We start from the raw sequence: 17,617 nt of genomic DNA, 5'->3' as shown, positions 1-17,617 counted from the left end.
GATACTCACTACTAACTTACCTAACCTTTGCATGATCTGTCGCAGGTAGTAAGCAGTCCGCTACTGTTACTGCTACTCGGCACGACTTTCCTTTGGCTCTTGCCTTGGCATTTTTTCCGCTCTAACGTCCAAACCACTAACGTTCATTCAGTTTTCGACCCAATCTATCTCCAGATGAGCGTGTATTAAAGGTTAATCATAAACAGATGTACGAAAACATCGCAGTACCCATACCCAGTGAAGACCTCATTTAATGAACACTAACCACTATGCATAAATGACAGTAGACCTTTCGTGCTGCTCATCATGCCTGTGTGGGAGCGTGCGGCTTCATATCTTCTGGACTGGGTGTTGAGTAGTCCAAGTCTATCTGGAATTTCCTACCACTGCTGTGGATTGTAGGTCGTGGTGGACATCTTGTTTGATGGTGTTAGTCTTGCAGAGGAGTAGGTGGTGGTGAAGCTTCTATGCTGACCTGTCTATTCGATCAGGGCAACAGGCCTTTAGTGGTCGTGACTGTCATTTGGTCGTCTTAGCTGCTGGACGAGTGGGTTGTCGGAAGTGCGGGTGGTGTTGTAAAACCGGCGCACCGCTTCTTGAAATCGCTCCTTTACTAGGGGTTCTTCTTCAGCTTCGTGAAGGACACAGTGAAGAAAGTCGTTTGGTACATGGTAGATGCATCGCAAAATCTTGTTTTGTAGTTGTTGGAGCTTCTGTATGTGCGAGGGAGCAGCGTTTCCCCAGAGTTCACAGGCATAATCCATGACTGGACAGATGCAGGTGCGGTACCGGTGTAGACCATTGTTGACTGGGAGCGAGGAGGTTGCATTGAGCATGGGGTATAATGCCCCGGCCCTCTGAGACGCCGTCTGGCGAGCAGTGGCGATGTGAGCCTTCCAGGTAAGCTGGCGATTGAGGAGGACTCCAAGGTAGGTGGCAGTAATTGTCCAAGTGATGGACTGGTTACAAAGAACCAGTGGTTGCGCATCAGGTGGGCGACGGCGGGTAAGTATCATCCCCTGCGTCTTGGTGGCGTTGAAGCCGAATCTCCAGTCGGCAGTCCAACGCTTGAGGTCTTGCAGTGCTGTTTGTAAACGTCGGAGGACAGCAGTAATGTTCCGATGTCGCGAGAAGAGTGCTGTGTCATCTGCATAGATGGCGCCTTGAAGTAGCTGGCAAGGAGGCGTACGAAGCACTATGGGATGCCAAGGTGGAACAGCTTGTAGTGAAGGCCTTGGTGCCATATGGTGCCAAAAGCCATTGACACATCAAGCAGGACAAGGCCGCAAAACTCCCGGTTGTTGAAGGCCAGTGTTGCCTCCTCGACGACGTGGACTAACTGCTGAGTAGTAGAGTGATGCTGACGAAATCCGAACTGCTCCCGTGGAATGATGTTGTCCTGATGAAGCAGCCAGCCGAACCTGGAGAGTAGGATTCTCTCAAACACTTTGCTCAACGTCGGTAAGGTCCTGTTTCTGCCTGGCTTCGGGACCGCCACAACGACAGCCTTCTTCCATGCTTCAGGAAACTGCATTTGCTCAAAGATGGCGCTGAAGAGAGCTACTACATACAAGATGGCTAGTCTGGGCAGCATGTGGAGGACTCTCCCATCAACATTGTAATGTCCTGGGGCCTTCTCATGGGGCAACCATCTAATGTGTTCAGTAACCTCCTGTTCAGACGTCGATACAATTGTGATGTCACCATGGCCACCATCGAGGAAGGCAGCAAGTCTGGTCTCGACCGTTTGGACGTTCCCCAGTTTAACTGGTTCCACAAGTGGCCGGAAGTTTGCCTCGAAAGTCGTTGCCAATGCCTCTGCTTTAGCCGCAGGCGTGAAGGCAGGTCCATCCGTGGTAGTGAGTGGCGGCAGTTGTGGGCGATGCCGAGTGAGGGAACAGACAATCCCACACGTATCATTCCCAGGATCAACTGAGGCAAGCTTCTCCTCCCATTGGCGTATACAATGAGCAGCAAGTGCAGCCTTGATAGTGTGGCGTAGATTGTTGATTCGACGCTTCAGCTGAGGCTGCCGTGTTTCATGCCAAACACTGTTTAGGCGATTTCGTTCCCGGATGAGATCCTGGATGTCTGCAGGGAGAGCTGGGGCTGCCACAGTGGAGATCCTTGGAGGCGGCGTGGAGTTAATGACAGCTATGGTAAGAGCCGTGTTCAGAGTGTCGAGAGCAGCATTGACGTCTGTGTCTAACGATGGTGGCTCTTCTGGGAGGTGATCCATAACAAGCTGCTGGAAATGTGGACAGTTGGTCTTCCTGGTGTCGAGCTTGGCTGCATGAGGAAGTGGATGGAAGTGGAGTTGGAAGAGCACTGGCAGGTGGTCGGAGTACATGGTATGGAGTACTTCTGGTGTGACAAACCAGTTTATGCCTTTGGCAAGACAAATGTCCACGACATCTGGAGCATTGCCATTTGGAGGATAGTGCGTTGGCTCGTCAGGTCCATAGAGGAAAGATCGTGCCCTCTCGGCAGCGTGATAAAGACGCCTCCCACTGATGTTCCGCCGTGTCCGCGAATTCCAGATCTGGCGCCTTGCGTTCATGTCTCCGGCGAGGAAGAGCTTGTCTCCAACGCGAAGAAGAGTGTCAGCGTCATGAACGGTGAGGTGGCCTCGTGGCGGTCAGTACAAGGGGAGTGGAGGGCTATATATATATATATATAAAGGGGCGGGGGGGGGGGGGGTAAGTGCAAACTATGGCATAATCGCAGACAATACTTGATCTCTTAAACTTCTGTCTTTGTAGCCTCGAGTGGCGGCTGAGGATGGAAAACCAGCTGAACATGTAAACAAGCTAAACATGTAAACACGAAAGCGAAAAACGGTTTCCAAAATTCGGTATTCGTCTGCTGGAAATTGTGTCCTACGTAAACGTAGCAATCGTCAAGAAATTGATGAAAGTAATGTTTCCAGCTAGAGCAGGTGAGGAAGTTCTGTGATTGAACTACTTTGATAGCAATGGCATCTGAGTGCGGCGGTACGAGTGAGGCGGAGAAAGAAGTATTTGAAAAAATTGCAAATAATGACGCAGACGGCTTAAAAAGCCTTCTATTACAATACAAAATGAAACCTGACGTATTTGATGAAAATGGTATGACGCCACTTCAACATGCTGCATACAAAGGAAACAAGGAAATGGTGCAAATGTTATTGGATCAGGTAAGTGTCAACACAGTGCAGACGCGGTTTTGAATCAGCTGTCAGTCTTAATCGAATATTTAGAGCAGAGCAGGTGGCAGAATTTTTGTTTCTGTGTTCACAATCAAACTAATCGTGTAGGTGTTATCAATCAAAATTTAAAAATTTTAGATTTTTGACATGTTTTCTTTATTAACAAATTTCCAGGGGGCCGACGTAAATTCTGGAAAACATGAGCATGGCTACACTGCGTTACACTTTGCGGCGTTGTCAGGGAACGCAGAGTTATGTCGCTTATTGCTCATGGCAGGGGCCAAGAGTCATGCAACCAATACAGTTGGAAGAACAGCTTCACAAATGGCCGCATTTGTTGGTAACGAACTTCGATTGTTTACACAACTGATCTCATTAGGTTAACATTACATTATTTTTAGTAATAGACGCCATGCTATGCTTCGTCTGGTATCTTTATGTCTGTGTTTCCCGAACTTAACAGCAGTTATTTCTAGCGTGGCAGTTTTGTAGGTAATTTGTTCAAAGTTTGTATAAGTAACCGTGGTGTAGCGCAAATTACATAATATGTGACGAAACTTTAAACTGTTATAACTTTACAATAAATAGCAATGTCCCCCCGCCCCCCTTGTCTTCCTCCCTCCCTCCCGCACACACACAAAAGAATTCTCACTGCTTCCAATTTGTCATGCATCAAAGTTTGCATCTGTAGGTAAGAGGAATGACCAGTTGAACACGAAAATAGTGAGCTACATATTGTCATTCAAGATTTTGCAGCCAAGTATATTTTGTTACTGTACAGAAAAAAAGGTAGTTTCATTTATATATCTCTAGGCTAAAAGTCTGTATAAATAAACTTTAAGAAAAATATTGACCATTGTATGTTTGTTTTCCTTCTTTAAATTAAAGTTCATGGAATGCAGAATGGAAGACAGTTTTGAAGAGAAGCTTTTATTACACCTGGTTTATTTGTGCAATAGCTACCATCATTTTTACTGGCAGTCTTGTGTTGCCCTAATCAAAAATTTTTACAGTATGATTCCTTGAAATGGCTTTAATTACTCATTTAGGGATTGTGTTGAAAAGTTGGGAAGAAGCCACTAATTTTGCATTTTCAGTTTCTGCTTTACTTGCCAGTGCATGCATCTTGTGTCTGTTTGTGTATGCATGCAATTGTAAATTCTTTGTTAATATATTTTGCTAGGAATATTATCTCATATATTATTGACAGATATCGTAATCTTCTGTTGGAAGTGAAGTGCATGTTGCAGTGAAAGGCCATCTTTTATTTCTAAACACCTTTATATTACTATTACCTCTTCTAAATAATAAAGTTTGATCATCTTTGTGATAACAGAAGCCGGTTTGAAGAGCTTATTACTCGTTCAATCGCTAGTAGAGATGAGTCACTTGTACAGTGAGCTGGAATGTCTACAACTCAAGGCAGAGCAGCTCTGAAGGCACTGACCTCATTTTTGGCAGGATGAAGTTGCACTGTCTGGCCATCCTGATTTGGATTCCCCACGGTTTACCTGGATCGCTAAGGCAAATGCTGGGATGGTTCCTTAGACAAGACTACAGTTGACAACCTGCCCATAGGATACCTGCCCTATCCTCGTAAAGTATCTTATGTATGATGTGTGTTGTATATTTTGTCCTATTGATTTGCACTTATTACCTTGGCAAATCATATATCACTGTGTGATGATTCTTAGATGAAAAATAAATAAAATAAATGAAGCACTTACAGGGAATAGTTACAAGTCCCAGTCCCAAGCATGGAGGAGATTTGGTGGGTTGCTTGTTATATTTTGGCATAGGGAAGCAAACTGTAATTTGACACAACTAGAGTTGCAATTGTTATTGGAATAAATCAGAGAAGTTACTCCACTAACGAAGAATGTCCAAGGACCATCATCCACAGCTATCAGTATGACAGTTCTTCCAGTGATCATCTATGGTGAAGTTTATCACGTTTTTCAGATGTTAATGCTGCGAGATTCTCTTATCTGACTCATTTTGCTTTCGACTGCACTTGATTAGATTAGCAACTGTTCAATAGAGAAAAGTCCTCTTCCCCATTTAATGGCCAAGTCAATTCATTGTCTAAAAGATGCATGGTTTGTATTGTCACAGATGATGATTGTCTGTATAGTGTTATGATAGACAGTGAAACTTAACCCAACATATACTTCAGAATAAAAGGGGGGGGGGGGGAGGGAGAGAGAGAGAGAGAGAGAGAGAGAGAGAGAGAGAGAGAGAGAGAGAGAGAGAAAAGAACAAAGGAAAACAGGGAGATGTTACCACACACACCTGAGGGAAATTTATCAGCTAACCACCAAAGAATAATGGCAATTTTGTTACTCCATATGAAAACATTTGCCATGAGGAAACAGTATCAATGCCACTGTTTCCTGTCACACTACAAAGCAATGCCCTGAACTGTTGAAAACAAATGACAAGAAAGGCATTTGCAAGAAATTTGTTTACTGTGTGATTATATCAATCCACAATCTGCACTTGGCTCAGAGGGAAAATTTTGGAGCATACAGCATATGATACACTTCCTCCTAGAGATGCTTTCACTTATTTAAAAAGTTGAAAGAACACTTGGATGGAGATAATTTCACAGATCACATTGAGGTTCAACAGACAGCGAGAAAATTATTTAGAGACCAGGAAAAAACTTGTAAGGTATTAGAGGGAGGGAATGAGAAGCGCAGTGGCACTGATAGTGATTATGTAAGGTAGCAACTGATTAATAGTGCAATTTAAATATAGCACATCAGATATATTTCATTTAATTCATATCTTGTTGCTTGTTTCACCTCAGTAATGACATCAGTTCGTTAGGCTCCTTGGGAGACAATCTTTCTCTCAAAGGAGAGAGCTAGATGCTCTGTGGTTAACTTTCTCTGGTTGAAAACCATGAAATATTCTAGATATAATAAAGAAATAATAAATCACTGTACCAGCATGAACCAAATTAGCCACTGGAAATTTATGTCAAAGTATTCAGGACACTTAGATGTGTGTGTGTGTAGGCAGACCGTGGAATATCAGCAAAACCAGCGAAGATCTTTGCAATTTTAGGGTGCTAAGAAGTATGTTAATAAGCAAAAGTGCATTATAGGACATGTTCTAGATTCCGCTTAACCAGTTTGCACATGCTGTCAAATCATACATGTCAGTATTTCTCACAGCTATAGTTGATTGAGGACAGGTATCTTTTGTAATAATATATTCAATGCAATGGTGGTCTTCTTTTGCCACAAAGCATTCCAAGTTTTGCCATCAGAAGGAAATACAAATAGGGACAGGGGATGTTAGTTCATAAAATAGTTGTTACCAATATGGAAATTGAATTCTATATTAATTGTCTCATTCTGCCCAAAAGGCCAGATGGTGTACAGTATGAGTTCCTATAAGCTGAAAACACATTATCAATCAAGAACATAAAAAGTTTCGTCTGATGTGTAAATTGATTTATGACCCCCTCATGAAATAGTTGGAGGAAGGAAGGAGGGGTACCAAGTGAGGTAGCGCAGTGGTTAGACACTGGACTCGCATTTGGGAGGACGACGGTTCAATCCCGCATCCGGCCATCCTGATTTAGGTTTTCCACGATTTCCCTAAATCGCTCCAGGCAAATGCCAGGATGGTTCCTTTCAAAGGGCACGGCTGACTTCCTTCCTTAATCTGATGAGACTGATGACCTCGCTGTCTGGTCTCCTTCCTCAACCCAACCCAACCCAAGGAAGGAGGGTAGAGGGTTTAACATTCTGCTCATGTGGAAGTCACTGGGTACTGAACATAAGGGCAGAGCTCCGCCACAGATTTAAGCGAAGCCAAAAACTTGTAGGCAAACAAAAGCTGAACAAAGCCAAAATGAGTATAAGGAAAGCAGTGTGAATTGCATTCAGTGAATTAAAGAATAAAATTTTGCCAACCAATCTGACTAAAAATCCTAAGAGGTTCCAGTTTCAATCTTAGATAAGGTCAATAATCGGAATAAAATCCTGTGTTCCATCACTCAGTGACTGTAATGGCAGCAAAACAGAAGATGGTAGACAAGACCAAATCCAAAAATTGTCTCATTGTGGAAGAATGTAATACAGCAGATAATGAGATAAGATATCACACAATACAAAAGCAACTACAATTGTTCTCTAGTGGAAAGGCATCTGGACCGGGTAAAATTCTAAAGCGATGTGAAAGAACTTGCTTCTTTTAGTAATAGTTTATTGTAGGTAGTTGGAACAATGAGGAGTACCGAGTGATTGTGGGGGGGGGGGGGGAGTGGAGAAGGCCGAGGTCATTCCTGTTTTCAAGATGAGTTGTTGAACTGATGCACATAATTACAGACGTATGCCACTGATGTCAATTTGCTGTAGAATTATGGTAAGTGTTCTATTCTAAAGCGTTATAATGTATTTAGAGAGTGAAAATTTCCTCTACAAAAACCCATGTGAATTCAGTGAACAGGGATCTTGTAAAACAGAGCCCACTTTGTTCATCCATGCAATCCAGAGTACAATGAGCAGGGGTGCCCAGTTGATGCCATGTTCCTTGATTTCCGAAAGGCATTCGATGCAGTTCCAAACTTGCTTAATGAAGAAAATACGAATTTACCAAGTATCATACCAGATTTGTGACCAGGTTCAAGACTTTCGCGAAAAATTGCTATAATCTGTAGTAATCTTAAAGATTTGGGAGTAACTGTATGGAAGGAACTAAAGTGGGATAAAACCAGTTTTAGGAAAAGCAGACACAATTTTAAGGAAATGTAATTCATCTACAAAAGAAACGGCTTACAAAGCACTTGTTTGATTGATTCTTGAGTATTGGTCATTAGTCTGGGATCCTTGGCATCTAGGATTAACAGGAGAGAGAGGGAGAAGATTCAAGAAAGAGTGTCGTGTTTTATCATAGTATTGTGTAGTGGATGCAAGATCGTTACAGAGATGCTCACCAAACTCCAGTAGCAGTATCTGCAATAGAGATGTTGTGCAACAGGGAGAAGGTTGCTGTTGAAATTCAGAGAGCATACATTTGAAGTAGAGTTCTGGCAACATATTACTTTCTCCCACATACCCATTTTTAAATAACCATGATGAAAAAATGCGATAAATTAGAGCTCATAAGGAAGCTTATTGACAGTAATTAATCCCATGCACTGGAAATGGAACACCAAAGGTGAAAATGATAGTGGGATCAATGTAACCTCTACCACACACTGTAAGGCGATTTTTGTGGTATATATGTTGATGAGACAACAATGGTGAAGGAAATCAGCTGTCCCCTTTCCAAAATGAGAAATCCATTTCTTCTGCTGTGCCCTCTTGCTCAGTTTCACAGCTGCGTAACGCATAGTCCATATAAATTCAGGCAGGCTAGGAAAAATTCTTACCTTCATAGTCCCGGATGTTATTGAATTTAGCATATGTTAAAATGAAGGCCTAAGTAAGGAACACGTTTTTTTTCCCTCCAAAAAAATTTCTGCTCTGAATATAGCCTTCCAAAGATGACACAGCGCATACCGTTTTGAAGATGCGAAGCTTGAAAAAAGTTTTAAAATGCTGTATCTCTGGAACAGCTCTAGATATTTTGTTGTTTTATTTTATTTGAAAGATAATTGCTTTATCATTACAAAGAAATCTTCCATTTTGACTTATCTGTCAAAGTTGTTTTGGAAAGGTTTTATAAACGATTGAAATTTTGTCATACATAAAACCTCTTTTATTACCACATATCATGTAACAGACTCATAAAAATCAAAACCTAGCCTTATTTAACATAATTTTAGTTTTGAAATATGAGTAAGAGACTCATTTTTCAAGCATTTTAAATGGATTCAAAATGTATGTGAAAAGTCCAGAGACTTAAAGGGTTCAATTTATACAAGTTCTGTGCACTCCGTTTTGTACTGAAATTAACCAGTAAGCGAACTAAAAGTGTGTTTCACTGCTTCAGTATCTTCCTTTGATATAGTGTAATCCCTTTCTGTTGTTGAACCAGTAGGAACTGGAGCACTTACAAGCTTCAAAACATTGTGAATAGGAAGTGAGCACTGATGGTGGTGTTGCTGTCCTTCAGCTGGAAACCTATATCCAGCAGCTAGTCCATGTGGTAGCATAAAGTTCATTACAATTTCGTTTAACTCATAACTGGTGTCTGTAATCTGTGCAATCCACCAGTTAGTCATAGACACACGCCACAAACATCCCCCTTCTCAGGTTGTGAATCTGAATATTATCCTGCTGTTTCTGAGGTGTTGGCCGACCAAATTTCTCTTTAAAGTGCGTGCAGTATGAGTTCGCCCACAACTTTGATTCCAAAAATCTGTGTTCTGGATTCCTTTCACAGGAGTAGTTTTCTTGGACCGTTCTTTTTTTTCTGCTCACAGAGTTCTTTGATTTCCTCTTTGGACAAAAGACAGGGCTGTGGATGTTTAAGATTTCACGACTCTCGTAAACTCCTCAGCATTCTTAATCACAGCTGCATTTGGTCTCCAAAGGTTGCTGTATAACATGGTGCTTCATCAGGCCTCCTACACCATCACAACACCCTTTCCCATGACCAGTAGCACTGTATATCCAGTCAGTTGGCCCAAACAACTTACTCAATTCAAACAGCTGGTAACGATTTTTAAAATGACTTGGAGCACCATCAGAAATAATGATGATCTTCTCTGCCCCCATTACCGAGCGAGGTGCGCAGTGGTTAGCACACTGGACTCGCATTCGGGAGGACGATGGTTCAATCCCGTCTCCGGCCATCCTGATTTAGGTTTTCCGTGATTTCCCTAAATCGTTTCAGGCAAATGCTGGGATGGTTCCTTTGAAAGAGCACGGCCGATTTCCTTCCCAATCCTTCCCTAACCGCGCTCCGTCTCTAATGACCTCGTTGTCGACGGGACGTTAAACACTAACCACCACCACCATCTGTCCCCTATTTCCAGTTGTAGAACTTCGCGCATTGGTAGCAAAACACATGCTGAGTCATGTCCTGTGTCATCACTTATAACTGCAACACTTGTGGTCTTGTTTTGAAAATATGTCACTCCTTTAAAAATTGAAACCTGGTCGTTACTCCAATTGTACTCTTGTATTTATTGTGGGAGAATGATAGACCAGTTCTCAGCAAAATCACAGTGAAGCACTAAACATAGGTCTTCAGCCTGTAGACACTTTTTCACTTGTGCAGTGTGTTGTTCCAATTTTTTGAGATGCTGGTGTGTTACTGCTTCCGCTGACCATTTACCAAGTTTATCAGTGAAACTGTTAAAGGCAACAGTTTTCTTAATTAGTTTATTTTCCTCCCATGTCACATATGTAATTTCTGCAGAGTTATCTGTTACGTTTTCCAGGTTAAGTGTCTGTAAAGACAGCCCTCCCTTTCCAGGGCAGTCACCACATTCTTGGAACAAACAAGTCTCTCACTTTGTCACAGACTACTAATGACTTCACATGCCCAACCAAGATGTCATACTTCACATGCTACAGTAAGTTCTTGAAAGTTACCACACAAAGTTCGAAATTCGCTCAGTACACACATAACAGACATCTCTAGGTGGGTTCAAAATTACCCACTCAGGTCATAGTGCATAAAATTTTGATCTTCCAGTATGTGAAGTTGTATAGTTACTCTTATAAATTGCAAAAGTTTCTTTAATACTGCAAGTCATTTACCTCTTCACTTTCACAACTTTTTTACCTTCAACTTTTACAGTTACAGTGCCTTTTTTGTTGGCACTCTGGCGAGAACAGTCCCATTTATCTTCCAGATAAAATAACCGCATTATTTGAATGTGAGCTACTTCTACAGGATGACCATAATAGGGATCTGCTCTTTTTTACAGACCTCCCATTTCTTGATTTGTCTACCATATACTTTGATACCAATGGAACAAGGTTCAACAATGTTTTCTTTGAAAATGTCTCTGGAATAATAGTTAAAACTTGCACGTTTTCACTGTAGGATGCATAACATTCAACAGCTGAATTGATATTTGTGAAAAATTCCTGGCAAGAGTGCTTTGGCCCATTTTCTTCTGAAGATGGAATTTCTACTTTGAAGAGTGTGGTCAGTTTTGCTGTAGTGTATTCATCCATAGCGTTAGTAATTTTTCTGCACTTTCTTGATGCACAGAGCTTACGATTCGACTTACTGACCACAGCTTCTTAGCAAGACTAACACCTACCTCTATAGTTGACTGACTCAGGGTATTTAATTCTTCCTCAATTAATGTAAAATCTGCACTTTTGGGAGGCTTCATATTGTTCAGGTACTATCATTGTTGTTATTCTGTCAGAACATTTAGAACACAAAAAGTTATCACTGGAAACATCTTAACTTTGAAACATCTTCACTTTGAAACAGAGTCTTCAGATAAGAACACTTATTCCCAACCTGAACAAAGTCTGTTTTTTGTTTGTCTTATATATAACTCTTTTATGGATATGCAAATAGTGTGCATGTTTCACTCTCCTTTGGCCCCAGTCAGAAGACATTTCAAACAGTCCTTTTCACAAAACACACTGCAATTGTGTCAACTGACAAATTTCCCATGAAAACACAGAACTCACTGGATGGTCTCAGATTTCTTAGAAGCCTCTTCAGTAAACAAATTAGCACTGAACAACTACAATACAGAAACCTGCAGTGAACAACCATGACAAAGAAACTGACAGGCAACTACAACAAAGTATAAGAAATATCTGCAGCAATGAAAGTGAAAAGAAATAACTGCAACAAAGGCAATAGAAGTAAACATCATAACAAAGAAATTAGTAAGAAACAACATCAGTGAAGATATACATTCCCCTTGAAAGTTAAAAAAATGATTTTTTTTTTAGAATGAAAGCTTTCCAACTTAAAAGTGGAACCTCTCCAGAGAATATAGTACCACTTGGTCCTAATCAAAAGAAAAGAAACTTAACTTTTCTGTATTGGCATTTTTGAAAAACATTTCTTTTTCTGGAAATTATAAAAAGAATTCAAAAGGTGATAGTAAAAGAACTTTGAGAGATAAGCGCAAACAGTGTAACCATTGTAATTATAAAGCAATTATCTTTCAAATAAAAAAACCTCTATCAAAAATATCTAGAACTGTTACAGAGGTACAGCATTTTTAACATTTTTCTGAAATTCGCATCTTCAATATGGTGTTTGCAGTGTCATCTTTGGAGGCCTGTATCTTGGGGCAGGAATTTTTTTGAAGTAAACAAAAAAATACATGTTTCTTACTTACTCCTGAATTTTTACATAAGCTAAATTCAATAACATCAGAGACAGTGAATGTAACCCCCCCCCCCCCCTTTCCCCTCCCTGCCAAAAGTGATACGAATTATGCCCTAACAGTGTCAACATGAGAACAGCTTGATGCAGAGTAAAGTGTGTGTTACCTTGTTGACCATTATTCATAGATGCTTAACCTGGTTAATCACATACACATCCTGATCTTCATCTACATGGATACTCTGAGAATCACATTTAAGTGCCTGACACAGTGTTCATCGTACCACCACTGCACATATTATACATACAGGTTTAATAATTGATTAAATACTCTTAAATTTGAAGAATAATGTACTTCATACACTCATGTTAAGAAAATACAGTAATCTTTGAATGACTAGAGATCGGACATTCATATTCACAGGACATTTGCATTAGAATGTTCTGCAGAAATGATAAGCATTTCAGTCATCTTGGTGCAGCACTGATAACTTTTCCACACATGATGGCATCAATGCATATAAGGCGTGTATCCATGCTGCATTCACCTGGTTCCAAAGTTCATCTGTGGTGGTTGATATTCTGCACCCATCATTTCACCATGTCCCACACATTTCTGATTGGCGGCAAGTCTGGTGATCTGGTGGGCCAGGGCAAAAGGCTGACATGGGACACCAAGAAGGCACATGTTCATGCAGCAATTTGTTGTCGTTTATTGTCTTGCAGAAAAATGACATCTGGGGTGTTGTGCAGAATTGGTATGGCTGTTGCAAGATGTCATTTACGTAGGTCATGTTGCTCACAGTACCCAGGACACAAACCAACTATGATTTGTGATTGTACCCAGTCGCACCCTGCTCCCTAAGGTCTTGAGTTGGTGCTATGTCTTGTGCGAATGCAGTCACTGATATAATGCTGCTGCCTTCCATGAACCATCACCCCTTGCACTGCTGAAACACTTCATCCCACAAAAGCAGCAATTTTCTGGGTGGATGCATCACGTTCTTTCATGCCAATAATGCACCCTCTTTCAACTCACTGATTTAACAGTACAGTTCACACATACATCTGCGAGGCACGCTGCACATATGTTCAAGTCACCCTGCTCCATTACCTATAGTGTAACGTGACAATTATAGTCGCTGGCACATTTATCGGTAGGTGGTGTTGCGCCGCGATATAGATGTTGACCTTGAATCCACGAGCTTCTGCGAACAATATCTGCATAGGTTCTTATTTATACTTGAAAATCTACACGGTAGTCATTTGAGAATATGCGGTTGTAATGTACCTTTCCCATTGAGTACCCTGACGACACAGAGATCACACTGATGACGCCTGAGCTGCTAGCTCCCCATGCATATCATGTAATAGAGGCCCTTTACCTGGGTCATCAGGACTCTCAGCAATGGCCATCATGCCAGATGGCCTTTGCTGTGTCTGGGTGGTACTCGTGGGGAGAACCCTTGATCAGAGTAAGTGGCCTCAGGATGGACATTTTGCACATGAAACATACTAAATTACACCAAGACAATGGTCAATCTTATATGGTTGCCACATCAAACGGAAATTGAAAGCTCATTTTGTTTAGTTACAATCCTACTTCTTTCCCTACCCTGGCTACCTCACGGGAAGAGAGACAAGACAGACGTCTAGGAGCTGAAGAATTTATTCAATACTTACTATTATCCAAACTGATGGGGATACTTTTACAATGGCAAAGCCATTATTTTTTGCAGAGCTTATTGAAGGTAAATTTGGAGAAACTAAATCATCAAGAAAAACATGCGATGGATCATTATTAATTAAAGCTTCTTCAGCTGCATGTTTGCAGCTTTTCAGGCATGTGAATGTGTGGTGATATATCAGTGATCATTGCTCCACTCAAGAATCTGAGTATGATGTAAGAAATCATCTTCCACAAAGACCTTAAGCTCCAAACGGACAAGGAGCTGCCTGCTGATCTTGAGTGGTGAGGCAAATGTTTTGTGCAACGTGTCCAGAAAGGTGCGAAGAAAGAAAAGAAAATAGATCCAGGCACCTTTAACTTAGCATTTGAAGAGAGTGACCTCCTGGAAATAATTAGTCTTGGTATGCAGGTGTAATGTGAAACCTTATGTCCCACTGCCAATCAGATGCTTTTGGTGCTTGTGAACAACTATCTTTGTATGTCAGTTGCATGCAGCATCATCCTCTACATTCACCAGTTTTTCCAGTCCTCAAGAAAAGTAAAATACAAGAATATAAATCTAATGACCACCTATCATATACTGAGTGAGGCACGTAAAAAATATGAACACCTGCATCCTACTGGTATGATGTCCAATTATGTCACTCCCTCTGCCTCAGGTTTTTTTTTTTTTTTTAAGCCAGTTCTCCCGCCACCACTTTTGGTTCTTGCAGCACCATTTTCAGCAACAACTTCCCACACCTGGCTGGAGGAGCAGTGACTACCAGTGATGGGGCTCTCTCTTACGACCCCTCTCCCATGAAACTGACAGATCAGAAGTCAAAATGCCAGCAAATCGTTGAAGGAGCCACAACCACCACAGCCTGTGGGTCAGTGAGCTGCCCACTCTCCATCTGTCCTGAAGCTCATCACAGATAGTCCCTCGCAAGAATTCTGTCCACCAAAGGTTGTGGGTGGGGGAGGAAGAGGATAATGAAGACAAAGCCACTCCGGTGACTGGAAGTTCCAGATACCCTCCATGCTGTCATATTTGGAACCATTGCTCATTGATGTTCTACTGCCGTTTCTAACAGGTATTGATCCTGTGACTGACCAGTCCTCCTGGCTCCTTCATGCCTAACATGGACATTCATAATGTGATAATTCAATGGAAATATAGTGGGTATTACTGCCACCTGGCAGAACTACACCACCATATTTCCTCCTCTTCGGCAATATATGTTGTTCTGCAAGAAACTCGCTTCAGGACAACCAATCCCCAACAATCAATGGCTATTTTGCATTCTGTTGGAACTGTGCTGGACCTGAGAGGGCAGCTGAATGGGTCTGTATATTTGTTTGCTCATATGTGGTCAGTGAATGGACTCCCCTTCATACCACATTGGAAGCAATAGCAATGTGAGTTCAGATGACCTCAGCAACCACCATTTGCAACATTTGCATACCTCCAGACAGGCCACTAACTTGATTTGACTGCTTTAATCCATCAGCTTTCCCTCCCTTTTCCCCTGCTTGAGGATTCCACTGTGCCCCGCCCCTTGTGGGGCAGTACTACTTCATCTTGTAGGAACCCTCTACTTGACTATCTTCTACCCCCATGATCTTTCTCTCCTCAGTGATGGTACACCTACCATATTTACTCGAATATAAGCCACACTTCTTTTCCGGTTTTTGTAATCCAAAAAACTGCCTGCGACTTAGAATCGAGTGCAGAGTAAGCGGAAGTTCTGAAAAATGTTGGCAGGTGCCGCCACAACTAAGTTCTGCCGTCGAATATATGTAGCGCTACACAAAGATAAATACTGGCGCCAAAACCTTTGCGTCAGTAAATGAATTAAAAAAAGAAAAGGTGGAAGATGAGCTTTTTTCTCCAATCCGAGTTTCGACCACTGCATTTTCATACATTATCCAACAAAATAAATACAAATTCCGTATTGTTCATCTTTGAGGGTAGGAGCCTTTCAATGTACTATGCAAATCCGACTGGCAAGACTGTTTGGCAACATTCAAGCGACATCCTTTACAGACCAAACTTATCACTTTTAAGTGACTTTGTGCTAAGACTTGCTATGTAACCAAACACAGTAAGACAGAATGCTGGGAGTGCATGTTTCCTCCCTCAGAACATATACCTCTTCAACCTAGATGTGGGCCAAGCTTCCTAGTCATCAGGACTGTCAATGATCAATGACTTTTCCGGGTCTTGTCCTTCAGGATGCTCTTTGTACGAATGTGTCAGTTCTTGCTGAACCTAGTTTGCGACAACATTGGCATCATCTTCTTATCTGGCTAATTTTATACTGTAGAAACGACAAATTGGAGACATCCCCATTTATGTTTCTGCCTCATCTCATGATATGGCCCCAGGCCCTGATACAATTCACAATCAGATGATCCAACACATGAATGTTACTCATAGGCTACATCCACTCAGGGTCTTCAACAGCTACTGGCTGATTAGCCTCACCAATGTGTCTTGCAAACTGTTTGAAAGATGGTTACCCGCAGATTATGCTGGGTTCTCGAGTCTTCAGCCGCCCCTCCCTCTCCCCCAATCGAGGTTTCTGGGAGAGACCACCTTCAATTCCAGTTAAGAACAGCAGTCTGACAGACATTTTATAAATGCCAACACCTTCTTGTAGTCCCCCCCCCCCCCCCCTCACCCCCACCCTTACATAAAGCAAACACCACCACTTGGTGCCATTACCTTTTACTTACCCTCCAAACTGGGGCTTTCAAGGCTGCCTACCTAGTTTTATTCATCCCAATGTTTGTGCTAAATGCGAGTTAATACCAAGAAAATAGGCTCTGTCCTGAGAGTCACTCTCTGCTTCATTGTCATCAATGATGTAGTGACCTCTGTCGAGCCTCTGGTCACTCCTGAATTGTGTGTCGATAACTTTTGCATTTGGCACAGCTGCCAGTCACTAGCCTCAGCTGAACACAAGCTCCTAGGTGCCATCCGATGGACCCTTTCCCAAGATTTCTAATTATCTCCTGCAAAAACCGTGGCTCATGTGTTTCTGTCATCATGCCGCAGTCCATCCTGACCCAGAACTCTACTTGGGTAACTAGAGCTTGGAAGTTGTATAAAACATTCTCAGGCTTCTTGCCACATCAGTTCAGGGTAAATCCTCAAACTCCATAGTCTTCTTCAAAACTGCTGCTGTGGTTGCTTTATATAGCCAAGACAGCTTCTGATTGGTCAGGAAATTACATCATGCAGTCACAGATGGTGTCAGCTTCTGCTTTTGTGGTGCTGCCATGCCTGCTGTAGTGTAAACATTGTGACTAATATCTCTGGCTCTTCCTACAGAGAGCTTACCTCCATGCACTGCTGTCTGCTGTCACGATTGTAGATTTTCTCACAAATTCTTATTTCTATACCATCTTTAATTGGAGAATCCCAGTATGTAGGAGCTTGACATCAAAGCTTTTGTTTTATCAAACACTGTTTTATGTTTGTGAGGCTGTACTCAGCAGATTTCTCCAGTTCTCGATGTTTAATATGTCATTGATGT

The 17,617-nt window shown here is 41.8% G+C and overlaps 1 protein-coding gene across 1 annotated transcript in view; it reads left to right on the top strand.

Annotated features, from left to right (window-relative positions):
- Positions 1 to 2,610: 2,610 nt before the first annotated feature.
- LOC126279189 (ankyrin repeat and MYND domain-containing protein 2-like) overlaps positions 2,611 to 17,617 on the top strand; it is a 72,327-nt gene continuing 57,320 nt past the window's right edge. The window contains exons 1-2 of the mRNA XM_049979655.1: positions 2,611 to 3,175; positions 3,362 to 3,527. Of these exons, the coding sequence (XP_049835612.1) occupies positions 2,975 to 3,175; positions 3,362 to 3,527 (367 nt within the window). The 5' untranslated portion in view covers positions 2,611 to 2,974. The remainder of the gene's footprint in view (positions 3,176 to 3,361; positions 3,528 to 17,617) is intronic.

This window comes from Schistocerca gregaria, chromosome 1 (genome assembly GCF_023897955.1).
Source record: "Schistocerca gregaria isolate iqSchGreg1 chromosome 1, iqSchGreg1.2, whole genome shotgun sequence".
NCBI classification, from domain to species: domain Eukaryota; kingdom Metazoa; phylum Arthropoda; class Insecta; order Orthoptera; family Acrididae; genus Schistocerca; species Schistocerca gregaria.
This window is presented reverse-complemented; position numbering and strand designations above follow the sequence as displayed.